This window comes from Varanus komodoensis, unplaced genomic scaffold, assembly GCF_004798865.1.
Source record: "Varanus komodoensis strain SLA01 unplaced genomic scaffold, ASM479886v1 scaffold5, whole genome shotgun sequence".
Classification (NCBI taxonomy): domain Eukaryota; kingdom Metazoa; phylum Chordata; class Lepidosauria; order Squamata; family Varanidae; genus Varanus; species Varanus komodoensis.
This window is the reverse complement of record NW_025336087.1, coordinates 12,720,080-12,747,139: the sequence shown is the minus strand read 5'-3', so window position 1 is coordinate 12,747,139 and position 27,060 is coordinate 12,720,080. Positions and strand designations below refer to the sequence as shown.

Sequence of the window (27,060 nt, the reverse complement as noted above, 5' to 3'; positions counted from 1 at the left end):
GGTGCCTTTTGACATACCACTTTCTTGGTAATCCATGTCATGTGTACCTACAACATCCTAACAGATGCTGTCAGCCAGATCTTCATGCAATGTGACGAGTAGGAACTTCACCACACCATGATGTAATCCCTGTGGGATTATGTAACAAATATATTGAATTTGTCACGAAAACAGGACTCAACCTGAAAGGTAGTCATAATCTCAGACTACCCTAGTTTAAACAGAATTGTTAGCATATGATTTCATATGAATGGTCACACAAGCTGAAATCCAGTCAGTGACGACAAAAGAAAGTGACTGTTTAGCTGTAGCCTTTTGTTTATGGCATTCCCTTACCAAAGAGACTAAGTTGGTACCTATTTTAATGCCTTTTGAATGTCAGGCAAATACTGTTCTTACAGACCTTAAAAATCTGATAACTTTCAACCTTATATTGGGCTGTAAACTTAATACAATGGTTTTACTCTTGGGAAGAACATTTTAGGTCTAATTATCTGCCACTTAATTAGATTTTTACTTATTTCAGTTTTAGAATTGTTTTATAAATTGAATCTGTTGATTTGACTTGTTTTGGGAGTTTCCCAGATAACTACAGTTCATAGGTGACTGATAAATAAATATTATATGTGGTACAGATGTTATGGCCAAATTTGGATGTTAATGACCTACAGTTTTTCCCAGATGCTTCCCTCTGTTCTCACCTTGCAAGCAAGTATTGAGATATGATGCAAATTATACTCCAGTCTCCCTGTCTTGAATGGGGAGGGGTTGGAAAGAATTTATGTAGGTTGTCTTGCATTAGCTATCATTCATGAGGCATGTTATCTCAGTGGTTATGCCATGTTATGTATAAAACTTATTAAAGGCTAAGAATAATCTCAGAGCAAAGCCGTAGGGATAATTAAGTAACAAATGTTCATGACTGCACTACCCACGGGCTTATTTATGTATTTTGTGATGTGTTCTTGTCTTGTGCAATATTTAATTATCTTCAGTTAATTATCACACTTTATTACTGTAGCAGCTGTCTGATAACACATGTGTTTGCCTTTGGGTCCTCTTTTCTTGTTAAGTAAATGGATTAGGGTTTGAGAAAATGTGGATACAAACAATTGTTTATTCCTCCAGTTTACATATTATGTCACTTGAATATTTACTTTTTGTACAGGATGAAGTAAGAGAGAATATTTCACGTGGAATGGCAATCCTGGGCCCTACGTTTACACTTGATGCCCTTGTTGAATGCCTTGTCATTGGTGTTGGTACAATGTCAGGTAAGCTGGGGAATTAGAGTTCAGAAAGAATTAAGTTTCAGGATCTTAACCGATTATATTATGGACACCTGTACAACACAGCAAACCATTGTGGACAGCTAGCCATATTGGCTCGTCATGTTGTGCAGACCTGGACCACTTGCACAGACAAACCATCCTGCCAACCTATGACTTGTTCAAGGAATTGTTCCTTTCCCGGTGGGCTGTTATGTTGTCTGAACCCAGGAAAGCAATTTCATTGCGCACTGCTTGGCAACAGCAGTGAAAATCCCAGCTGCTCTTTGCAGTTTCACTTGTGCTGCTCGCAGTGTCTGCCCCTCCACCAATGCCCACACAGCACTTGAGTGTGACTGTCGCTTGTTCGGTAACAAGCTGTGTTTGTATTATTACTATTGCTATTTGTCATTTTAACTGCTCTAATTACTGTGGTTCCTTGGTAGTTGTAAGATAAACCCTGAGGAAGTAGCTGAATGGGACTGAGTAAATGATGCCCCATTGTGGCGAGGCATGTAATGTAAGTACCCCTGATGCTGGTGGCCCATTTACTTTGTCCAGTTATGCCACCTCTGAGGGGGGTTTTTAAATTTCTGGAGTGCTTGTACAATCTTTTGGCCTGGGAAGTATGCACAAATTTAACAGCTGGCAAATAAATGGAAAAGAAATTTGTATTGTTGCATTAACTGCTCTGTCACTTTAAGTGTGCAGTTTTCCCTTCCATTTACTTCCCAATCAAATTTGCACAAATTTCCCCTCCAGTTATTTTCCAGTCATTAAATTTGCAAATATTTCCATCAGGTTAACACAAAACTTAGAGGGTGCCTGAATGGGGCAGAGCACATGGGGTGCCACCAACAGTACTTACTCCTCTCCCCCATTCATTCTGTCCCACACTGTCTCTTTCATGAGGTTTTTTTTTTTAAGCATCACAGAACTGCAGTAACCACAGCAGTATGCCCACAGCAGTGTATGTATGAACAATTCTAAGTGTGGGAGAAGTTACTAACTCTTCACCTCCCCCTTTGATAGACTTACTCCCTTGGTACTTTTTCTTATGCCCCCCTTCCATTTTCAGTGTTTCTGATTTGCAGCAATGGTTTCCTCTTTTTCATTCCTATTATTTCTTCCTGATAGGAAGCTTCATCCTGTCAGTTTACTTGTACATTGCCTGCTGCATTTCAGAGTTCCCATTTGAAGGATGACATGTGCAAGGAAATTAACTAAGCAGGGCATCAAGTGTTCATCCAAAAAAAGACTTGCAAAGGAAATAATAAGAAAAAAATTGTAACTCCAGTTGCACACTTTTGAGACTCTAGGAATAGCCAGGAACAGATAGGGGTAATATAGGCATGGGGGACAAGAGCAAGTAGGCAAGATGGGTTCTACAATTCCAGCAAATTTTCCTGGGGTATATGCTAGAGTTGGCTGGTGGACTGAGAGAGAAATAAAGGGAGAACAACCTGTGGCTAACCAATCAGCTGTTGGGTGTTCTGTGGGCTGTTCAGGAAACAACTTACTGTGTAGCCTTTTCGCAGGGTGGTGGTTGTACTAGTAGTTGTTATTTAAAACATTTGTATGCCACCCAATTGTGCCACAGCACCTCTGGGCAGCTCATAGTCGCAAGATAAAACACAATAAAAAACAACTACAACATATTAAAATACAATATCAATAAAATACAGACAAAAATACAAAACAAAGGGTTAGCTTAGTATTACATGTGAATTCCCACTATGTATCTTACTGCTTACAATTTGTCATTGACTTGGTTTGCATGATCACTGTGGTTAAACAAGCTGCATTCATCTAACCCATGTAAGTTAAACATGTAAAGTTAGTGCCTAGTTTCTGTGGCCTCTCTGTCTGTCAAAGTCCTGCAGGCACATATATCATGGTCTCTATTTAATGCCTTGCATCCCAATTGCAATATGGTCATTTATAGCAGCATGCAATACAGTGTCGAATAAGCTAGAATTGTTTTATAAACTTGTTGGAACTATTAGTTATTCACCTGTAATGCATTCTGGTATTCCATGAAAGATTTTATAGGTTAAGACCAGCACTTTGAAGTGGTTTTACTTCAGCGAATGGGGTGGCATAAAAATGTTTTAATTAAATAAATAAATAAAATATATAGACAGCCAATACAAGAGGACCAGAATGTGGATTATACATTCAGACAATCTGGTCCCAGTTATTAGTTTGGCTGCCACATTTTCCACAAGCTGCACTTTCCAAAAGTGTATTCAGGGGCAGCCCTTGTAAAGTTAATTGCACTAGTCTAGATTAGAATTACCAGAGCATAGGTTGCAGAAGCCAAGAGTGTACCTGGGCCACTAGCAGAATCTAGGAGAAGGCACTCTGTACCACAGCAACCTCCTGAGCCTCAAGTAACAAAGAAGTGGTACGTACCCTGAAGCTGCAAACCTGCTCCTTTAGGAAAAACATCACGTAGAACAGGTGGAGCATCTTCCATCTGTCAAAGAAACACCACCAACAGCATCTTGATCTTGTCTGGATTGAGCTTCAGATTGTTAGCTCTTGTCTCGTCCATTGTTGCAGCCAGGCACCAGTTTAGAGCATCCACAGCCTAATCTGCTGAAGATGAAAAGGAGGAATAGAGTTGCATGTCATCCATGTAATGCACACCCAAGCCCCAGACGACCCTGCTTCATGGTTTTGTGTAAATGTGATATAATGGGAAAGAGAAGACTGACCCCTGAGGTGCCCTGAACTGGAGAATCCATGACCCAAAGCAAATTCCCCATGTACCACTTTCTAGACGAGGAGAGCCACTTCAATGTAGTGCTGCCTACTCCCAGCTCAGTTGCCCCAGAAGGATACCATGGTTCATGTTATTGTTGCTCTTTTAATTTGATATTAGCATTGAAAGCAGTACTGTGAGCGATAACTAAAAGAATGGGGAGTTAAAAATATTAGATATGTAAATAGAAACTGCATAGGCCTGGGATTATTAATCAGATTTGTTCTGATACATTTTTAGTATGCCTGAAATCATCTTGCAGTTTAAAAAGCTTACTAGTCATGAGTAGCAAGCATCATTAACTGTTTCCAGTAGGAAACAGAATGGTAGAATGATTGTATGCTACCCACATGACTATTTTGTATGGTAGTGTTATATTGTGCAACACCATTTCAGAGCATGTTTGTAGTATATTTACAGTTATTTATGCAATACTTTCTTTGGGAAAAATGTGATTCATATTACTTTGTGTTTGTCTCCTTGACAGGAGTGAGACAGCTTGAAATAATGTGTTGCTTTGGCTGTATGTCTGTCCTTGCCAACTACTTCGTCTTTATGACTTTTTTCCCTGCTTGTGTGTCTCTGGTGTTAGAGGTAAGAGCACATCACCACAATCACCATTGTAGTAGTAGTAGTAATAATAATAACAATAACCAACTATTAAGATCTATATGCTATGATTCAGAACACAAAACACATGAAATGTTACTAATGGACTATAGGAGAAAGGAGAGTATAGGAGAAGGAATACTTATGGAGATCTGAGAGAGACTGTGGAATAAAGTTCCATACAGTTTGGTTAAATATAACAATAAAAGGAAACAGTTGCAAAGTTATGATAGTAATCCAGTTTTGGTAAATAAGGTAAAGAGGAATTCCTATTTTAATTTTAGAAATGTCAGAAAAAGTATGCTTATGTTGCATTTGGGAAGAATTTTCCTTGGAAAAAAGTTGTTAGTTTAAAAAAATTACTAAAATGGGAAGTGCTATTATTGTTCTGATTTACCCAGATACACTGACTGAAATGATAAGAATAATTTTACAAGGTTACTGCTTCCAGAGTTCTTGTTGTACTGTGTACAGATTAAATTTAAGAAAATGAATATGTAAAAAATGGAACTTTGTATTCGTGGTCAAATTAACTGCTCCATAGAGACTTAAAATAAGGAACACATTCATTGTAAACTCTGTGTACTAGTTTCCATTTGTTGATACTTTGCAAAAAAAAAAAAAAAAACCCAGTACTTTATGCCCAACTATGTAAATTGCAGTGCTTTAATTAGAGTAAGTTAAGATTTTTGGTAAGAGAGACAAAAATTTATTAAAGTAATGTAATGAATAAATAAGTATATGATTACACAATTACATAATTTAATTTAATTGCTTTATGGGAGGTATCCTAATAAATTTTAATAGTTTGTCATAATATTGTTAATAAGATTGTTCTGGAAATATTTTGTCCTAAGCTTTTAAAAAAACAGGAAAATATTATTGGTATATGTTGCAAAGTTTTTCCTGAGCAATTGAAATGAATGGAAATTACACACAACCACTTTTCTTCTCATGTCAAGCTCAGTGAGGCAGGAGAATTTTATATTGGGATGTTAGGTAATTCAAATAATATATTTATTTTTACATGGTACAAGCTGCAAAGAGTAATTGAACAACCACAAACTTTATAAACTGCTATTTTTGTTATGCTTCATTTGCCTGAAATGCTCTTTGGACTGCTTTTCAGGGTGGAACCTCAAAGCACAGTATGACGCATAGAAGCTACACAAAGTAGCTATAAGTTTTTAAAATTCCATAAATCCTGATTCAATAAAACTCATAAAAGCCAAGAATGGCAATTGACATATAGAGGGGAAAAATAAAATCTAATGACCCAGGTTTAAGGAAGACCTGTAGGAAAGGGGGCTCACCAGAAAACCTACGAAGAATGGCCCTAACCAAACCTTGATAGAAATTATTCCAGAGTTGTAGGGTTCCCACTGAGAAGGCCCTCTCCCTTGTACTTGCCAGCCCAGCCACCCTTGGCTGGGGAAGGTGAAAAGGTTCTTGGTTGATCTCCAACTCCAGGCAGGCTGGTATGGGAGAAGGCAGTGTCAGGTAACATTTGGCCTTGCCATCTAGGCCTTTAAAGATTAAACCCAGCACTTTATATTTGGTTCAGAAATACATTGACAGCCAATGCAGCTGGCGCAGTATTGCAGGAGTTGACTGCCTGGCCCCTACCAGTATTAGACAATTATCCTTTCCAAAACTGCTCCCCAATACCGATGATTCATACTGCAGGCATTAGACTTACGTTTGTAGCATAGGCACAATGCAGAAATATTCCAGTTGCTTCTGTTTTATTACATATTGAGTGTGTGTCTGTACATGTGCATTTCAAACTTGTGTTCATTAAGTTTGCTTTCAAGAGTCAATAGTTTTTAAGGTTAGAGTTTGTAAAATATTTCTCTATTTACATCTGCCTAGCTTATGAATATAATGAATGTAATAGAAGAGTGACCAATTGCTCAATAATGTTTAGCATTGTTTGCGTATTGAAATGTTAATTTCACATTCTGTATAATGTGACTTAGCTTTTAATATGATAATAAAAGATGATCCTTTGCAGAAGAGTGAATATGCATGCAGTCCAAGCAATTCTGTTCTTCCTGCAGCTTTCACGGGAAAGTCGTGAAGGCCATCCCATATGGCAGCTTAGTCACTTTGCTCGTGTTCTCGAAGAGGAAGAAAACAAACCTAATCCTGTAACACAGAGAGTCAAAATGATTATGGTAGGCCTTTGTTTTTGTTAAACCCTTTCAATCTAAGTGTCTTCATTAAGTCAAGAAAACAAGAGACTGAGTTTCACCAAATGTAATATATTCAAATGCCAAAACACTTGGCTATTAGTGCTTCCCCTTGGCAGGTGTATGATGTGCAAATAACAACAAAGGGTACCATGTAAGAACATGTGGCCTGGAGCTGGTTTGTCACCACCTGCTCAGGAACCTTGCCCAGGAAAGGAACATTTGCTTTCTGGTCTGAAGTTGTTAGAATCTTCTGGGTCTAGGGAGGGTTTCTTGAGCAGTGGTCTCAGCACTGCATCTTTTTTGTGGCATGGAGCCACTCCCTCTTGTCAGGAAGCACGAATCACCTCCCTTGCCCAGCTACTCTTCCCTTTCTGCTGTTTTTATTAACAAAGAGGGGCAAGGATCCAGGATAGTGCTGGTTACATGGACCTGTCCAAGTATCTTACCAGCATCCTTGAGCTGAACCAGCTAAAATTCATCCACTAAAACTAGCTGATTTACACTGTTATACAAGCTGTATACTCACTACTTTACATTGTAGCAAAGTGTCATTTCTTCAGGGTTGTCACATGAAAAGATAAAATATTTACAAAATGTGAGGGGTGTACTCACTTCTGTGATACACTGTAGTATGCTCTGAACAACCCTATAATCTCCATGGGGCAATAAATATAAAACAGAACAGAGGCAGTTGAGATGCTGTTTCTTTCCCATTCTCACTTCCTCTAGGTATACCTAATTATAGGCATATATCAAGGTTGGATTGCATCTACTAGAAGTTTTTCTCCATTTCTACTGAAGTAATCTCCTGTTTCATTTCTTCACTCTCAGCTTCAGAATATACCATGGAGCCATACAAGCTCTACCACAGAGAGGACACTCAGAAGCAGTCATGTCAAGTGTCCAGATCATCTCTGTTCCAGAGACTGACCAGGGTTTCAGCAGGACTGCTACCTATCTGCTAGAGCAGTGATGGCGAACCTATGGCACATGTGCCACAGTGGGCACACAGAGCCCTCTCTGTTGGCACGTGAACCAAGTTGCCCCAACGGCCATGCACATACTTGGAAAGAGTAACGGTGCCAGGCGCCATCACTCATTAGCCATGACTCGCTGCAAGAGGCGGTGTCGAACAGGTGGCCAGAGGCAGGTGTAGCAGCCATGGTGGGTGCACCAGGAAGGGAGTGGACGAGCAGCAAGCAGGTGTGCCGAGCACTGGTGGTGGCACCCTCCTCCTGCCTCCTCCTCCCAGCCTGCAACATGTGAGCGGCCGCCCAAGCTGCCCTCCTAGCGCAGTGGTGAGACCCTGCTGCCTTGGTAGCTGCATGCGCAGCCAGGCAGCCGCACACCCACCTGCTCCCGCACCAGTGGCGAGGAGGAGGAAAGAGAGGGCTCCTGGGATCAATATGGTACTTCCTGGGGAGGGAGGCCAAAACGAGGAAAAGTGAAGGCTGGAACTGCTGCAAAGCAAGAGGGATGGGCATGTGGCGGGGACCCCCCTCCCCATTCACCAAGGCTTGGCAGCGTCATGGGGGCAACAGGACAAGAGGCTTTTGGTTCTCACCCTGGCTTGTGCAGAAGGCTTGCACTTTGAGTAAGCTGAAGACTAGTATACCTGCAGTGAATTGGCAGAAGCAAACCCTTTAGTGCTGATCCCCACCTGAAACCACTCTCCTTTTTGATCCCAGGAAACACTCCAGCCACTCCCCAACTCCAGCAACCTGGAGGCAAATATTCCTGCAGGAAGTGGGCAAGCTTTTCTATATACTTTATTTTTGTCAATATATCAGTTTTTACCTTTAAAAAGCTTAACCTTCAGCAAGGACAGAAAAGAAAAAGTGAAAGGAAGGACTCAGATGCCATGTAACAAGTACAGTTTTCTTGGGAAAACTAGTTTATACAGTTAAACAGACCATACATTAACTTCTTGGCTTCCATTTCACTTCAGCTTTGTGATTGATGTCAGCTTTGACAGGTGTAGTATATTTATGCATATTTGTGGGTGAACTGACTAATGGTTTACTTTCTACATTTAGTCTCTAGGTTTGGTTCTTGTTCATGCTCACAGTCGCTGGATAGCAGAACCATCTGCTCAGAACAGTACAGCAGAAATTTCTATGGGACTGGATGAAAATGCACCAAAGAGAATAGAGCCTAATGTTTCCCTGTGGCAATTCTATCTTTCCAGGTGTGTTTAAATGTAATGTTGCTAATCAAGATTTAATGGAATACTGCCCTGATTTTAGATTATTTCTAATTATTTAAATTGTTCTATGCAAACGATCACAAAGCCAGTATTCCTTAGGACACAATCTCCTGGGGTGACAAGTGTGAGCCTGGAGGTTGGAGGCTCATGTAATGATTAACTTACATTGTTGTAACGAAGATTAAGTAGTGAATTGCATTTCTTTCTTTTTTCTTGTTCTTTTTTTAATCCTTCCAGAATGGCCAGTATGGACATTGAGCAAGTAATTACACTTGGCTTAGCTCTTCTTCTTGCTGTCAAATACATCTTCTTTGAACAGACAGAGATGGAATCCACACTTTCATTGAAGAATCCTATAACATCCCCATTGGTGATCCAGAAAAAAAATTCTGAAAACTGCTGCAGAAAGCAATCCCTACCTTTAAAAAATATTCCTAAATCCACTAAAGTAGAAGATGTTTCCATTTCCAAAGACGGAAAAGGTGATCCTTAATAACAGCTTTACTCAGTGATATTCTTAATGAATCCTTGGTAATATTCTTGCTTATATTAAAAATGGTTCATACTGATACTTGAGATGTTCAACCATGTGTGTTCATTCTTATTCTTTCCTTGATTTTAATATAGATGATACTATGAAGCCTTTCCTGCCAGAATCACCGATGAAGGCCACATTTGTGGTTGGTGGTTGTGCTCCTGCAGAAACATCCTTAGTCAGTAATAGAAAAGAGACTGGAATTGAATTGCCTAAAGAGCCACGCTCTGTCGAAGAATGTCTCAATATACTTCAGAATGCCAAGGTAAGCAAAGAGAACTATAGTTCTTCATCGTGGCCTCTGTGCATCACACATATGGGTACTGCGCCTGCGCAGTGCCTTTGGCCGGAAGATTGATAGCTAACGGTTTTTGGTGGGAAGCTCCGCTCCCCCTCCCCCTTGTGACTTATAAAGAGCGGAGCGTCCGCCATTTTGTTCAGTCTTTGCGACCGCCATTCGCTGTGCCTCATGCCGCTTTCGACTTTCATTTTGGCTATTCTCTCCTTATATATTGCCCTTATACTACTTTCCCCTTACTTCGTTTCCCACTTCTGTGTAGTTTTTCTCTTGTTATTTCTTCTTCGATCTATCAAAAACAAAACAAAAAATATATACTTACCCTCTGCACTATATCTCTTCTTTTTCTTCTTTTCTTCTGCGATGGCGCAGCGAGCGGCTTTCCGCAAATGTGCGGACTGCGGGTCAAAAATGGCACCTACTGACCCACACGACCTATGCCTCCTCTGTCTTGGAGAAGGGCATAGGACGGATAAGTGCGTTCATTGCCTAGCCTTCTCAAAGCAGGCTAGGAAGAACCGCGAGAACCGGCTTCAGAGGCTCCTTTGGGATAGGGCTCTGATGCAATCAGACCCGCTCGTCTCTATCCCAAAACCTGGCTCCGCTTCTGTGGCTCCACCCTCACGCCCTTCGGATGAAGGTGTGTCCGCTTCGGTGGCCCCCTCTGCTTCACCAAAAAAGAGGCATGAGAAGCGGAAGCATGCCGAAGAGAAGCCAGCAGGCCATAAGAAGGCCAGAAAGGAGGAGGCCTCTAAGCCTCCAAAGAAGGCTAAGTCCACGCACCGTTCCCAACATTAGGACTCGGAGCCGACGGGACCCTTGGTACCGGTGGCGGTTACGATACCGACCCCGCCCGAACCAATCCTTCAGGAGGCCATGTGGGTTACCCCTCAAGGGTCTCCCCAACGTGCAGTCGACCTCCCGCCTGCACCCCTTCCAACTTTACGGGGGTCTATTTCGGATGGGGAAATCCAGGACTCCCCTCCTAGAACGAAGTCACCGACACTGATGCCCGCGGTGACATTGGAGACAGAAGCTGGCCTGTCCCCACCAGGGAATCGGAGGAGCCGCTCGGTAGAGCAACGCCCGGAGAGTTGGCGTCGTCCCTATTACCAACCTTGGGGAGACCCGCTCTCTGTGGGGTACTACCCTGCTCCCAGTGCGCGATCGTCACCTCCGCCCCGTGACCAACAGCAGTCTGTGGATTCGAGGAGGGTACCACCTCGATCCCCGCAAAGCAGAAGCAGCCGCTCCTTCTCGCCAGTGGAATCATCATCTTCTGCCCCAACATACTGCGGTGCTGATTCGGATGACTCTGAAGTAGACTCAACCTCCCCGGACGTCGTGGTGACATCCCAGGATCCTGCGTCACCCGATGAGTCACACGTCTCCTTCGCGGAGCTGAGGTCGAGGCTTGTCCAGTCCCTGGACATCGACACTGCCCAGCGCCTGGGACCGTCAACGGACAAGTTTTATGACGTCGTCCACAGGGAGCAATCGACCTCCATCGTTCTGCTGCTTATAACTATCCTGCGGCAGGCGATGACGCAGTCCTGGGACCTACCTTCACATCCTCAGCCGACGTCCAGGAGATATGAGTCTGTGTACAGGATCTGGGAAGAAGACATCCCCTTCCTGCTAAAGCACCCGAAACCAAACTCGGCGATTGTCGAATCCTCGCAAGGCAGAGAGGCGAGGGGACATACAGCACCGAGGGATAAGGAGAGCCGGAAAATAGATTCCCTGGCCAGGCGGGTCTATGCTGCCTCGGGCTTAGGACTTCGCATTTCCAACTACGAGGCGACGTTGGCGTGATATCAATATTTTATTATGCAGTGCCTCCACAACGTCGCCTCCACCCTCCCAGACCACCAGGGTGACCTTGCGAAGGTCCTAATCAAAGAAGCCATACAGCAGTTGTCCACGGCACGTCACCACGTGGACACTGACTCCCGGGCATTGGTCGGTGCCGTTTCCCTCCGGAGACACACATGGCTTCGGAATTGTAATTTCCTGGAGGAAACCAAGCGGCGAATATAAGAGATGCCTTTTGATGTTTCCGGGCTCTTCCATTCATGTACCGACCGCAAACTCAAGAAACTGCACGAGTCAAGAATAACGGCGCGCAGGATGGAGATCCAGTCACACAGCAGACGGTGGTCCTGCAATCAGCCATCCTACAGGCAGTCATACCAGCAGAGACAGCTGCCGCAACACCGCCAGCAACAACAGCATCAACAGCGCCGCCGCCCTCAGTCCCAACAGCGCTTCCAACAGGGCCGCCGTCGTTTCGACCATCAGAGGCAGCGCTGACAGGACTGGCGAACCACTCCTCATGCTCCTCTAATACCCACCCCCCTCTCATCTGGGGATTGGCTCCAAAGCCGACTCCCCATTTGGGAGTCCATCACATCTGACCGGTGGGTATTATCCATCGTTCAACACAGCTGTCAAATTAGAATTTGACATCGTTCCTCCATCGAGTCCGATCCGGTCTGCTTCATGTTCGCCGGTACTTCTCGACGAAATACATCAACTTCTCCTTAAAGGAGCGATTCGTCAAGTATTTCCATCTGACGGACTTCACGGATTCTATTCCAGATACTTCACGGTCCCCAAGCGGGATTGTGGTCTACGTCTGATTTTGGATTTACGGGACTTGAATAAGTTTATTATACCGAGAAAGTTTCATATGACCACCCTTCAAAACATTTTGCTGTTGTTAAGGAGAGGGGATTGGTTCGCCTCACTGGACCTGAAGGACGCCTACTTTCATATTTCAATACATCCAACTTACAGGCGTTTCCTCCGTTTTGCTGTTGCAAACCAACTTTATGAGTTCACAGTTTTACCCTTTGGACTGGCTACGGCTCCGAGAGTTTTTACCAAATGCATGGCTCCTGGCTGTGCCTTCCTATGCCTTCAGGGCATACAAATTTACCCATACCTCAATGACTGGCTGTTGGTCTCGCAATCCAGAGAAGGACTCCTAGACACCATCCATACAACCTGTACCTTACTAGATAGTCTGGGCCTACGTATTAATACAGAGAAATCTTCTCTTCTTCCGACACAGACGCTCACCTTCATTGGAGCCCACTTGGATTCGACGTTGGAGAAAGCCTTCCTCCCTCAGGACAGACAGCAGACTCTCGCTTGCCATATCCATCGAATCCGACGAGAGGGAACGGTTACGGCGAGATCCATCCAGAGGGTCCTGGGGCATATGGCCTCCTCAGTTGCCATAGTTCCACATGCCAGACTTCGGCTTCGCCCACTGCAACTATTCTTCAACAAGGTGTATCATCCACAAAGAGACCCACAGTCGAAACGGATTCGGATCCCATCTTCCGTGCTCCACTCCCTGTGCTGGTGGCTGAAACCGACCAATCTCGTGATGGGAGTCCCCTTCAGGGCGCAGCCTCCTTCGATAACTTGGTACCGACACGTCTCTCCTAGGATGGGGGGCGATATGCTCTGGCCTGTCTACCCAGGGAACGTGGACTCGTCTAGAATCCACGAATCATATCAACTTCCTAGAGCTGCTGGCAGTCTTCAAAGCCCTTCGTTCTTTCGAAGACCTCCTTCGTCATCGGATCGTTCAGATAACTTCGGACAATATAGCGACCGTTTTTTATCTGAACAAGCAAGGAGGGACGAAGTCACCGACCTTAGCCAGGCTTTCTATGAGAATTTGGGACTGGTGCATTCAGAGACACATTACTCTGATGGCCGTTCATCTGGCTGGCACAGACAACATGCACGCGGATCTTCTCAGCGGACACATCTTCACTTCGCACGAGTGGGAACTGGATCCTCGTACGCGCAACCACCTGTTCAGGCGCTGGGGGCTCCCCGATGTGGACTTATTCGCTACTCGACGAAACAGGGTATGCGAGACTTACTGTTCCAGAGCGGGAATCGGACAAGCATCCCTAGGGGACGCATTCATGATCCCTTGGGACAACATCATCTTCTATGCTTTTCCTCCAGTCCCTCTTCTGATGAGGGTCATAGCAAAGATAGTGAGCGACCGTGCATCGGGGATACTAGTTGCCCCTTGGTGGCCACGTCAAGCGTGGTTTGCGAAACTGCTCGACATCTCCCGCGGGGAGTTTCTTCATCTTCCGGCACTTCCATATCTTATAACGCAAATGGACGGCACACTTCATCACCCGGACTTGCTCTCATTGAACCTGACAGCGTGGCAGATTCGATGATTGACCTTCCATTGGGGCAGACAACGGATTCGAGAGCCTCGAATCCGACAGCTTCTATTAATCCACCGGTATCGATGATTACTTCGCTTCGGTTCCGATTCTCAAATCCAACCATGCGGGTGCCTCTCACTGCCACAGTCTCTCCGTACCATCCGGTTCGAGACAGACCCCGTCGAATTCGAACCCAACGCTCTTGCACCCTGAGATTCAGCATATTACCGACTCTGCCCTAAAGCCATCCACAAGGAAGTCATATATGGCTAAATGGAAACGTTTTTACACCTTTGCCAAGTCTCATTCGTTCTCCCCACTTGTCTTATCAATTGAACAAATTCTTCAGTTCCTTCTAGAGTTGCATCACTCTGGACTGAAGCCGTCTTCTATTAAAGTGTATACGGCCGCAATAGCCTACTACCGTAGCTTAGTCGACAGATCACCCCTATTTTCTCATCCTATCCTCAAGAGATTTTTGAAAGGACTGTATAATCTTAATCCATCGATTAGACCAGTTATGCCCATGTGGAGCCTTTCTGTAGTTCTACAGGCCCTTATGAAGGCCCCCTTTGAACCTTTGGCGACTGTGGATCTCTGATTAGTTTCTTGGAAGATGGCATTCCTTGTAGCTGTCACGTCAGCCCGAAGGGCCAGTGAATTTGTGCCGTCCACATCGACCCTCCTTATCTAAACTTCCACAGAGAAAAGGTCGTTTTACCCATCTTTCTTGCCCAAAGTCTCTATACCTTTCCATACAGGACAAGACATTGTACTGCCTGCCTTTTTTCCATCGCCGTCGAATCCCTTGGAAAGATCCTTGCACTCCCTCGACGTTCGGCGTTGTTCAGCCTTTTATCGATCGCGAATGGAGTCTGTTCGGCGATCCAATAAACTGTTCATCAAATATTCGGCTAGAGATCAGGGCGACCCAGTCACTCCACAAAGGCTTTCTAAATGGATAGTCCACACTATTGTCTTGTGTTATCAGTTAGCTAAGCTCGAATTGCCTTCAGTTCCTCGAGGCCATTCTACTAGAGCTGTCGCTACATCTTCGGCATTGGCATCCAGGGTTCCGATTGATGACGTCTGCAGAGCCGCTACTTGGGTGAATCCCTGCACTTTCGCCAAGCATTACCCTCTTGATGTTCGGGCTCGACGGGACTGCTCCTTCGGTAGAGCTGTTCTCTCCTCCGTCCTTCAATGAGGACACCTTCCCTCCTCCTTTGATGGTAAGCTTGTTAATCTACCCATATGTGTGATGCGCAGAGGCCACGACGAAGAAAAGCAGGTTGCTTACCTGTAACTGATGTTCTTCGAGTGGCCATCTGTGCAGTCACACAGCCCGCCCGCTGGCCCCGCTCGGTGTCGGTGAGTGGATGCATCGACAGCTCAAAGTCGACGAGAGAGGGCATTTTCGGTACCAACCATCTCCTTTACGGTACCGACAAAAAAAAAAATCTATTAAGATACCGTATGTTCAGTCACAAAGACTGAACAAAATGGCGGACGCTCCGCTCTTTATAAGCCGCAAGGGGGAGGGGGAGTGGAGCTTCCCGCCAAAAACCGTTAGCTATCAATCTTCCAGCCAAAGGCACTGCGCAGGCGCAGTACCCATATGTGTGACTGCACAGATGGCCACTCGAAGAACATCAGTTACAGGTAAGCAACCTGCTTTTATCTATTGCTTTAAAGGATCCTCAGGCAAACCATTTTTTTGCACAATATTTTTGTAGAAACATTTTTCCATGGATTGCAATGTACATTGTCCACCTTGTTGATATGATCTTTACAAGTTTTGAAAACCTCCTAATTTTTGCTCTTACTGCTTTATAATAACTGAAATATTCAGTAGCTGGGTTCAGACATAAAGTGAAACCACAGTGGAAACCACTGTGGCATGGTTTGTCATGTGGGAAATCTGTCAGAGACTTACCACATGCTGCATTCAGTGGTATCCACTGGGTAGATGCCTGATAGCTTGGAGTGAGAAGCTAGGGGTACAGCTCAGTGGCAGCGGCAGACTGCTGGTTTTATTAACATATGGCATACTTTTCTTTCTGGTACTGCCACCCTTTCCCTGCACCCAAGTCCCCATTATGCTGCAGAAATAAAGACATGATTTGCAACAGCGTTCCAGGTTCTTGTTGGGAGTGGCTGTGGAACTGAATGGAGAGGAGGAAAAGTCAGTGCCAGATGAGGCCTCTCACAACACAGCCTGGAACAGGGAAGAGGCTGCCAGGATGAGCTGCCTCTGCACTTGATGGTGTGAACAGAGGTGCGGGAGGAGGCTGGCTGTAGCCATTGTGCGTGAGTGGGTGGGGAGTGTGTGAGGGGGTAGGCAGTGAGGTGGCCTATGGCAGTGTGTGCACCATAAGAGTATGAATATATCTGTAGCAAGGGAGGGGCAGGAGGAGGTGTGATGTAAGCATTAGGAGTGATGGAGTAGGCTTTGATGTAAGCATTGAAACCATGCTCCATGGTAACCACGCAGTATCCAAAGAATACAGATGAGCATTATGCATGAATGGAGCCAGTGTGAGTAGAATGTTAGTTTGGAATCTATCTACTGGTCAGTAAACTTACACATACAATTGAATGTTAGTGAATCTTACTTTCTTGGCTGCTGATTGATATTTTAACAGATTCTTTGCTTAATTATAATGTTGGTTTTACTGTGTGTGATGCCTTACTGAGAGAATATAAATAAATAAATAAATAAATAAATAAATATAAATAAATAAATAAATAAATAATGAAAATGGTAAATTAAATGTGTGTTTTCTCTAGATGGGTGTAAAATTCCTTACTGATACTGAAGTCATAAGTTTAGTCAATGCAAAGCATATTCCTGCTTACAAGCTAGAAACTTTGATGGAAACGCAGGAACGTGGTGTGTCCATTCGTAGACAGATGTTATCTCAGAAGCTTCCTGAACCTTCTTCCATACAGTACCTTCCTTACAAGAACTACAATTATTCCTTGGTGAGTTGAAATATCACTTAGCAAACAAAAATGTGCAGGATTGTTTAACTGGGGAATACAGTGTCCTGTAATTCTTGATTTGGACTGCAATTCTAATTCTTGATTTGGAATGTGGTCATCAATAGCAGATACAAATTTGCAGCCTGAAAGAAATGACAGGGGAGATAATCGGATGTGCTTTGGTTTTGAGCAGCCGGTGTAGCCAGCAGAAACATTGAGTGGGTTCACCTGTTCATGCTCATGGAGGGCAAACAAGCCACCATAGATTATCTTCCTTCCCTGTGCATGCTGGTCAAAAGCTACCCACACCAGAACCTGAAGGATGCTGTCTTGTGTGGTTTACAAACCACTTTAAATCCCTAGAATGAACCATGGGCTTTAGGGTGGTTTCTAAACCACTTTGGGCATTCACTCTTGCCAAGATTGGACGTCACAACAACCCAATGCCTTACGAGTGTAACTATATTAAATAGGTAGCATTCCTTCTGTGATTATGTGAAACCAGTTGGTGTCTGTTTAGGTTTTCTGTTGCTTTTACAACTTTAGCAAATAATCGGCATGCATTTTTCTTTCACACATTTTCTTCCCAGTATGTGAAATTACCATTTCAAATTTGTATAAGTTCTATTTCCTAGTTTGCTGCAAGCATGCACTTGTGTAGATTTATTAGTAGGGCATGTTTTGAAGTTCTAGCAAACTTAACTAGAGGTGTTACCATTAAAAATAATTTGCTTAATTCTGCCATATGGCATATTAATGAGATCTAAAGGATAATTATACAATGCCTGTGCAGCTGAATCTGGTTTATATGTGGCACATAATTTTGCAGTTGCATTGAATAGGAAACCTGGAAGAAAATTGTTTACTGTTTATATCACAGTAGGATTAAACCTAAATACTTCATCCTACTGAAGTAGCTTGTTATATTTGCTGTTGTCTAGTAGATAAAGTAAAGTAACTTAATTGCTCCTTTAGGCTATTGTTCAAGAAGTATCTCTTGCTATGTAATAGCAAAGCATTTTTTTAAGTATTGTCCTTTTTTGTTAAGGTATTGGGTGCCTGCTGTGAAAATGTGATTGGATACATGCCAATCCCAGTGGGGGTGGCTGGTCCTCTTCTTCTGGACAAGAAGGAGTTTCAAGTTCCTCTGGCAACCACAGAAGGCTGTCTTGTGGCAAGCACAAACAGGGGGTGCAGAGCAATATGTGTAAGTATGGATCCCACAAACAGGACCAGTAGGCTCTGTTTTAAGCAGCTGATGGAGTTTGCACTGTGTCCTCTTGTTGCCTGTCCACCAGCAGGTTGGACACTGTAGCAGAATGTGTTCTCCCTCCCCAGGCAGCCCCCAGCTGATAACTCCCTTGAGCAGATTCTGGGGGTGGGGTAGATAGGAGTGCAGCGTTAGGAGAGGAAGTTCGCTTGTGTGATCAGACGCTTCTGTGCAACTCTACATAGCTGCTGCTCTGGTTACCAAACCTGAATATTTCCTATTATTTTTGTTACATTGCATATCTGCCCTGCCTTTTTCCCTCTTGTGAGGAAACCAAGGTGGTTTACGTAGTTTCATTTCAATTCTAGTCATTGATCATACTTTGCCTTTTTATTTCAGCTTGGTGGAGGTGCCAGCAGTCGCATTCTGGCTGATGGAATGACACGAGGGCCTGTGGTAAGGCTACCCACTGCCTGTCAGTCTGCAGAAGTGAAGGCTTGGCTTGAAACACCAGAGGGATTTAAGATAGTCAAAGATGCATTTGATAGCACAAGCAGGTGAGCATTTCATATAGGAAAATACAAAGGGTGTGTACGGGACCTAGGATTATGTTGCGGCAAAGCAATCTAAAGCAAATTATGTAACAGTGCACTTAACATGCTAACCTAATTAAACATTTCTATTATAGGTTTGCTCGTTTACAAAGACTTCATATTTGTTTGGCTGGCCGCAACCTTTATATTCGCTTCCAATCTAAAACTGGTGATGCAATGGGAATGAATATGATTTCAAAAGTAAGCTCCAGAATTTGTTCTGTTTGTTTAAAGATAAATTACTCTACCACATTCAAATCCTTTTCTATTAGGATATCCCAGGAATAAGGGAGAAAAGATTAACAGCCAGAATTTTCTTTCCATGTGCATGTACATCTACTTGTGTGTAAAGGTGCTTTGCTCAAAAAAGAAAATGGTATTGTGATCCAGTGTAAAGGACAGCTGTTTGGGATTTTAGTACCAATTTCTTTATGATTGGCTCAGTTCCTAGTTGATAAAATGGGAACAGTCTTGGCAGAGTTCTCTTGGAAGGTGAATGAAATGTGCACTCTTCACAATAACATTCTCTCAGGGCCTGTGTTCTGTATCCTGAAGGGCAGGATGTTCTGGCTGCAGTTCTATAGCTCCATATTATGCTTGATTTGCTTATACTACCAAATCTAGTGTGTGTGAATAAGTTTTTTTGACTTGCAAGGGGAAGGCCTTGATCCGGTGAAGAGACTTGCCCAGTAGAAAGGAGGCTGCTCCTACTAGTGTCCTTCCTCCCACCGGTCACATCTCACACTCTTCTGGATTATTGTTCGGCTCTTCAGAGCAGATTTTCAGTGGACAAAAAGAGTTGCAAAGAAGGGGTGAATTGTCTAAACTCGCACACCCCGTAGAAGCATGACTGAGTGGAACTTTGCTCAAGCCACCTCCTGCTTGTAAAAGCAAAGACTGAGTCCAAGCCAGTCTTCAGCACAGCATGCCATCCACACATGTCTTAAGGAACAGCCGTTGTCATGAATGAAGTTATTGCTTGAACTAATTTTGAGAAAGTTAACTTTGAGCTTATTTTTTAAGTATTTTGCACATTGTCTCTGGAGATGTGTAGCAATGTGTTACTAAGTTTTACATTAAATCACCTTTTATATTTTAAACAATCTTGCATTAATTCCCTTGAAGAGAGATCATTCTATACTGCAGAGTGCGATAACTGGTACTCAGAGTATTTCCTCTTCTTACCCCACTCCCATCTCTCTGAACAGGGTACTGAGAAGGCACTTGCAAGGCTGCAAGAAGAGTTTCCTGATCTCCATGTAGTAGCTGTTAGTGGTAACTACTGTACAGATAAAAAACCAGCTGCTATAAACTGGATAGAGGGGAGAGGGAAGTCTGTGGTCTGTGAAGCAGTCGTTCCAGCAAAGGTTGTTAAAGAAGTGAGTACTTCCTCTGTGCACCAGCATCCTTTAATGCTACATGTTATTAAATTGTTGCATGAAATTCATTTTAAACCACCACTGGGTTTATTTACATTTCTCTTTGTGCTGTTATTTATGGCTTGTTTATGGTTCCCATGTGGCAATTCAGCCTGGCAGCTTACAAAGCTAAAGCTGTTTAACTGCGCCATAGCACAGCACCTGCTTTAGTAGATATATTAAGAGTTTCTGTCAAATTATGACTTAGAAATAGGGCAGTCTGGTGATATTTCAGGTTGTGTGCATATTCCCTTTTGTTAAGGATTGGAAATGCATTGAGCATTTCGCTTTCCACAACAATTAGTTTCATTTCAGAGAGCTTCCATCTAATTTTTATGGGGTTTGTCCTAGGTACTGAAGACGACCACGGAAGCTATGATCGAAGTCAATATAAACAAGAATTTGGTTGGCTCTGCAATGGCTGGCAGCATAGGTGGCTATAATGCTCATGCAGCAAACATCGTTACTGCCATATATATTGCCTGTGGACAGGTATGTTGTTTATATAGTTTACTGTGTGTGACAGAGAGAGAAGTTATGTATTTGAGATGCTATTAAAGCTAAAACGTATGCTACATTTATCTCCTGACTGTAGGATGCGGCCCAAAATATCAGCAGCTCAAACTGCATCACACTGATGGAATCAGCTGGTCCAACCAATGAAGATCTGTATATCAGTTGCACAATGCCCTCAATAGAAATTGGGACTGTGGGTGGCGGAACCAACCTATTACCACAGCAAGCTTGTTTGCAGGTATGAAGCATCCATGGAAATAAATTTGCTAAATGGCAAATGCGGTTCAGTATAAGTTAGTTTAAAGTGATGCATGTTGGGACAAAAAAATCCCAATTTCAAAAACATGCTGCTGGAATCAGAACTGGCAGCAACAAAGCAAGAAAGGAATCTTGGAGTGGCAGTGGACACCTCAGTGAAAACGTCAGCCCAGCATGGAGCCTATGTAAAAAAGGCAAACCCCGTGCTAGGCCTAATTAGAAACCAAATAGAGAATGGAGCTTACTCCACTTGTACAGAGCCTTGGTGCAGCCTGTTTTGTTCAGTTCTGGTCACCTCACCTGAATAAGGACATTATTGAACTAGACAGAATACAGAAAATGGAACAAAAATTATCAAGGGACTGAAGCATCTCCCCTTTGAGAGGTGGCTGCAAAATCTGGGAATGTTCAGCTGAGAGAAAAGGCAAGTAAGGGGAGACTTGCTAGAAGTGTTAAAAATTATGTACAGAGTGGAGGAAATGGACAGAGAGAGAGATCATGCCGTGAAGGTGATTGGGGGGAAGTAGACAAGAGAAAGCACTTCACACAATGTATAGTAAAATGATGAAATGAACTGCCTCAAGAAGTAGTGGTGGCCACAAATATAAAAGGCTTTGAAAAGGGCTTGGGTAGATCCATGAAATAGAGACTCTGTGGCTACCAGCATCACTGGCTATGTGCTACCTGCTTCACCAGTTGATGAGGAGCCTGGGCAGGCGATGATCCTGCAGCTACCCTTCTTGAGCAATTCTGTGGGCAGCTAGTTAATACCACGTGTACAGAATGCGGGACTAGATGGACTGTTGGTCTCATCCCTAACCCTGCCCACGTGTAAATCATACTGTGAATCTTTCTTGCAGTCTGTGGCACTCTTCTAGCTCAGATTATTTTGCAGTGGCTCCCACTTTTATTCATAGCCTTGCTTCATTATTTGATTTTTATTCTGAGTACATGGCTGCAATAAATGTCTCTTGTATACTAATGGGAAATGTTTGCTCGTCATTGCCTGTGTTGGGGGTTATATATCAATGTTGGTAATGCCAGAGCTGGCGGAGGTAGTTTTCACCTCATGCTTCACCTATACTGTATGTCTTCACGTGCATGTGCACACCCAATGAAACATTAGGCCCCCATTTTTCTCTCTTGCAGGATCTGTTGAAGGAAAAGGGGTGGGGGAGCTAGAAGCAGAAGTCAGGGCAAAGTAGCACAACGGTGTCAACGTGGCTCACCCCCGTGCATGGCAGCAGTGTCAGGGAGAGGGTGTACCTAAGGCAGGGGTGTGGCTGAACGAGTGTCGTGAGCTGAGTTCTGAGGTCTCTCAGGCCACGTTAGACTGACAGGCCATCGATTCTCCACAACTGGGCTTGGCCGTATTTCTCCAAGGCCTCATGCAGAAATGTTTCCCACAGGGGATTCTTCACCTCAAGTTGCAAGACTTGGGACAATTACATCTGGGACTTTATGTGAATATAAAGCTTGTGGCTTTGGAGCCTACTTTTTCATGTTTCTGTAACTTTGTACTGTTTCTTGGAAGCTCCCAAGAAGCAGAACATCCTTAAGCGAACATACTCCTCCCTGTTTCTAGAGTATGTTATCTCTTTCTGATTACAGATGTTGGGAGTGCAGGGAGCAAGTACAGACAACCCTGGAGAAAACGCCCGCCAGCTTGCCAGAATTGTGTGTGCTACAGTCATGGCAGGGGAACTCTCCCTCATGGCTGCCCTAGCTGCTGGGCATTTGGTCAAAAGCCACATGATCCACAATAGGTAAGAAGGAAACTGACCTACCTGGGGTTTTTAACATCTTGTCCCTATCCTATACACTGATAACCAACAAACTATATTCTAAAACTCGAATTAATGTGAACATGTGCCTCTTATTTTCAACAGGTCAAAAATAAACCTACATGATCTTCAAGGAACATGTTCCAAGAAAGCTGTTTGAATATTGATAGAAACTTGAAGCAAAGCATTGCTACGGCAAATTGAAAAATGAAAAACACATGATCTGTGAATTTTAGAAGGAAGATAGTAAGTGCAGTAAATTGTTGAAAGACACTTGAGAGTATCAGTGGATATGTACTCCACCATGGTTTGCTGCATCCTTTCCCTTTTTTGCCATGAAAGGATGCTTCTCTACGAGAAATACGTCAGAAGGTTTTAATTTTGACAGGATCCTTAGCTTGTCCTGATTCAAACATTTTACAGAGTAAGGTTCCAGGTGGTCTGTCCAACCTTATCCAAAAGGATTACCCTCTATTCTTTTTGGAATGAAAATGCTCTGGCTGGCACACTACTGAGGAGAAATACAAGTTCTATAACTCAATGTTTTTGGTTTTGTTTTTAAACCAGTTTACTCAATTAGTTGCTTTGCAATATTCTGATCACTGTTTTCAATCTAACCTGGTATGTTGTACATAAAGAATCTACAGCAGCCACAAACCTGGAATATGTTACCATTCCTTTGGGTCTAGGAAATAGCTGGTTTCACAGTTCTACCAAATCAATCTCATTTGGGCAGGAGGGGGATGAAGAGAGTGGCCTTCTGGTTCTTGGTTTTGTTTTCAAATTTCTGGTAATTACCTTCAAGTCTGATATAACTGCTTCTTACAAATGTGTTAACCTAAGTTTTAGACATTGGAAAATTGAACTGAATCAAATGGTAATACTATAAGCCTCTTTTGGAGAACTTCACTTTCTGTTGCGCTCCATCTACATATTTTTAATGCTAATCCTTCCACCTTTAAAGAAAACAAGAATGTCTGCAATACCAGTAAACTTGGTAGAAACTCTATTTCAAGGCATAGAACCACTGAGTTAAAATTCTCAGGTGTTTTGCTCAGATACTTTGTTTATCTTGCACAGGGGTAAAGAACTTAGGTGCACAATCCGCTGGGATGTTCTCCTGGGCGAGTCCTGTAAGAAGGACTAGCAGCTGCTGAGGAGCACTGTATTAATTTCAGTGGTGCTTTTCTGAAGTGAACTTCCCAGTGGACTATATTCTTGGTAAAGTTTAAACGGTGTGGGTTGTTCAGTGGGAATGAAAGCAAGTCAAAAAGATGTTTACAATTATTCTCAATCATCTCTTTAAAGTATGGTGTGAATTTCTTCTGTGGAAATAGGTATGTGTCTTGAAATGAGAGCTGTTAAAGTCATGTATCTTTATTACTGAAACTTCCATTTCTTTTCCTGAAGAAATTGTAATTTATTTGGAGGGAAATTCCAAGTTGCCTACTTTTTTTTAAAGAACTACTAACTATAGGATTTGTTGAAATGATGTTAGAAGAAAAGCAAGTGCAGCAGAATTACCTGCATTTCAATGAAGTGTACCATAATCCTACATGGGAGAACCAAGCTGAAGAAGGAGAGCAGGAATACCGATGTACTTCTCAGTTGTCGGATGTAATGATGGCTCACTGTTCCAAGCTGGTTTGAAGACTGAGGTCCTTTAGACTTCCTGTTGGAACTCATGAGGCCCCTTTTGTTCAAGTTCAGTATACATTGTGGCACTCCTTGATTGTTAATACAAGTCTCTAATTTGTACCTGTTAGGTCCATAAAGCTAATGCAAGTCAACACCTATTACTTGCTAAGTATGTGCTGTGGCTACTTGTAAATAGCATCATGAATGTCAATCTCCCTACAGTATTGCTGTCCAACAGTTCCTTTTTTTCTTATTTATGCAGAGTTTGAACTTAACTGATATTATTTAATGCAACACTGAGCTAGCAATAAATGGTTTGTTCAGTGTCCATTTTGGTGAATGTAACTGACATTGTCTTTCAAAAAAGCCATTTTGTACTATTACAAAATTGTGTACATTTTGGTACGGATACTTTTTCAGTTTCAGTAAAACAGTGCAAAAGCAAAGTTGATGAAGTTGTGTTAATTTAAGTGTAAATACTAACATGATCCTTTTCATGTTGCTCTCCAATAGACTTTGCAGTAGAAAGTTGCCAGAGTGTCCATTTTCCAACATCAGAGACAGGCTGGGATATCTCAGAATTTTCCTCCATTGTATACTAGTGCAATGCAGAATGTTCTGGTAGCACACAAACCACCTCGGAATAGAAACAAATGTCAAAATGCAGAACTGACTTTGGACAAGGGTTTATTCGTAATGGGGGAGAACTGGACAACTTCTCATAATGCAGCTCAAATGCACCTTCTCTCCCACCCTAGCTGACCCAGAGCAGGAAAAAACTGGCAAATCCAGTTATGCTGAGCTTTGATGGCCATTTCCATGGTCTCTGACCTGCTTGACAAACTCACCATGGGAACCAAGGAATATGACTAAATCATATCTTCCTTCCCCAGGCTTAACTGATGGATGTGGTACAACAAGTACCCAATAAAGCTGATTGTTCTCTGTGACGAGAGAGCTGCCAAAATGGAAAGCAAATGGGGAGGACAGGAGAGCGCTTAATAATATAGGTGCTGTGAAAAAAGGTAAACTCATGTCGGGCATAATTAGGAAGATAATTGAAAACAAAACTGCCGACATCATACTACTCTTATGCAAATCTTTGGTGTGACCATGCTTGGAATAGTATGGAAAAGTACATTGGAAAAACTAAAACATCCATGATCCTCTGCACCATGCTCTTGATCAAACCTTTCATGGGCCTGTGAGCTATCCAGGATCCCTGAAAACGACCTAGAGAAAGACAGTCTGGTTGGAATGAAACAAGAAGTTGAAACTCTTCTTTCACCTGACGCTAAGCAGGTTTGCTGAAGTAAAAGTTCTAATTGTATCAACAGGAGAGACTGCAGAACTGTTGTGAACTGCCCAGAGAGCTTCAGGTGGTGGGCAGTATAAAAATCAAGAGGTTGGAGAAGTGATGACAATATTGATACAGTTTAGCTTAGGAAAATGTCAAGATATAATAGAGTTGTTCCAAGATTATGCACAGTGTGGAGACTTTTCTCTCCCTCTTCCATAATGCTAGAACTTAGGCTCGCCCCATGAAGTTGATTGGTGGAAGAGGCAGGAAAGATAAAAGGTAGGATTTCACATACAGCGAATGGAATTCAGTGTCACAGGAAGTGATAACGACCATCATGGACAGATTTAGAGGGGTTTGGGTATGTTCATGGAGGAGCTGACTCAGTGGCTACTAATCTTGATGGGCATGTGCTGTTTGTGGTATCGGGCAGCATGCCTATATGCACCAGTTGCTGGGGAGCTTGGGCAGGAGGGAAGGATTATACACAAATCGCTTGAGAGATCTAGGCAGCTGCTTTTCCATAGGTGAACATAGTGCTAGACTAGATGGACCATTGGGCTGATCCAGCGCAGCTATTCTTGTATGTCCAAGCAAGAGAGATGGTAGTTCATCCTCCAAATTTACTAGAGTGCTCTTTTCATATATTTCACAAACATCGCAGCATTCCCATTCTTGCAAACTTTTTCAGGCACTGGATAGATCAAAGGCACCACCCCAGATGTACACGTTGTGTATATGTTCCAGCCACTACCAGGGAAGGAGTTGGTAGGCTTCCTTCATCGCTTCAGAGAAGGTGAATTGTCAGAGGAGGAAGCTATACAAAATGTTGCTTGGGAGAGAGTTTTGTCTAAACTGTCTCTACTAGGAGATACAAAAAGGGAGTTTGCTGAGCAGAGACACAAACCAATTTAACCAAGAGCAAACTTGAGAACAACATAGGTAGCTCCTCTATGTTCAGTGCCTTGCAACAGTAGTCACCCTCCCTTTGATTTTTTTCATATGTTGTGTAACAACCTGGAATTAAAATGGATTTAATTACCATTGTCACCACTTGATGTCCAGAAGATAGTGGCTGTGAACTTGCAAAATATGTTTGCTGTGCCACGCAAATAAAAAGATGGCACTGCTGGCAGCATAAGTATTCACCTCCTTGGCTAGGTATATGCCTATATAAAATGTGGAGCAATTGACTGCCTCTAGAAATCATCTAGTGTATGTGACTGGAACCTACCTGTGTGCAGTTTCAGTGCTACATAATCCCAATTA

General features: G+C 43.0%; 1 protein-coding gene across 2 annotated transcripts in view; it reads left to right on the top strand.

Annotated features, from left to right (window-relative positions):
* HMGCR (3-hydroxy-3-methylglutaryl-CoA reductase) overlaps window positions 1-24,937 on the top strand; it is a 34,546-nt gene extending 9,609 nt beyond the window's left edge. For both annotated transcript variants that reach the window (XM_044446112.1, XM_044446113.1), the window contains exons 6-20: window positions 1,169-1,274; window positions 4,523-4,629; window positions 6,705-6,821; window positions 8,876-9,027; window positions 9,283-9,527; window positions 9,673-9,845; window positions 16,880-17,074; window positions 18,123-18,281; window positions 18,684-18,841; window positions 18,973-19,078; window positions 20,086-20,256; window positions 20,647-20,787; window positions 20,891-21,049; window positions 22,681-22,835; window positions 22,959-24,937. In XM_044446112.1, the coding sequence (XP_044302047.1) occupies window positions 1,169-1,274; window positions 4,523-4,629; window positions 6,705-6,821; window positions 8,876-9,027; window positions 9,283-9,527; window positions 9,673-9,845; window positions 16,880-17,074; window positions 18,123-18,281; window positions 18,684-18,841; window positions 18,973-19,078; window positions 20,086-20,256; window positions 20,647-20,787; window positions 20,891-21,049; window positions 22,681-22,835; window positions 22,959-23,013 (2,199 nt within the window). In that variant the 3' untranslated portion in view covers window positions 23,014-24,937. The remainder of the gene's footprint in view (window positions 1-1,168; window positions 1,275-4,522; window positions 4,630-6,704; window positions 6,822-8,875; window positions 9,028-9,282; window positions 9,528-9,672; window positions 9,846-16,879; window positions 17,075-18,122; window positions 18,282-18,683; window positions 18,842-18,972; window positions 19,079-20,085; window positions 20,257-20,646; window positions 20,788-20,890; window positions 21,050-22,680; window positions 22,836-22,958) is intronic.
* Window positions 24,938-27,060: the final 2,123 nt, after the last annotated feature.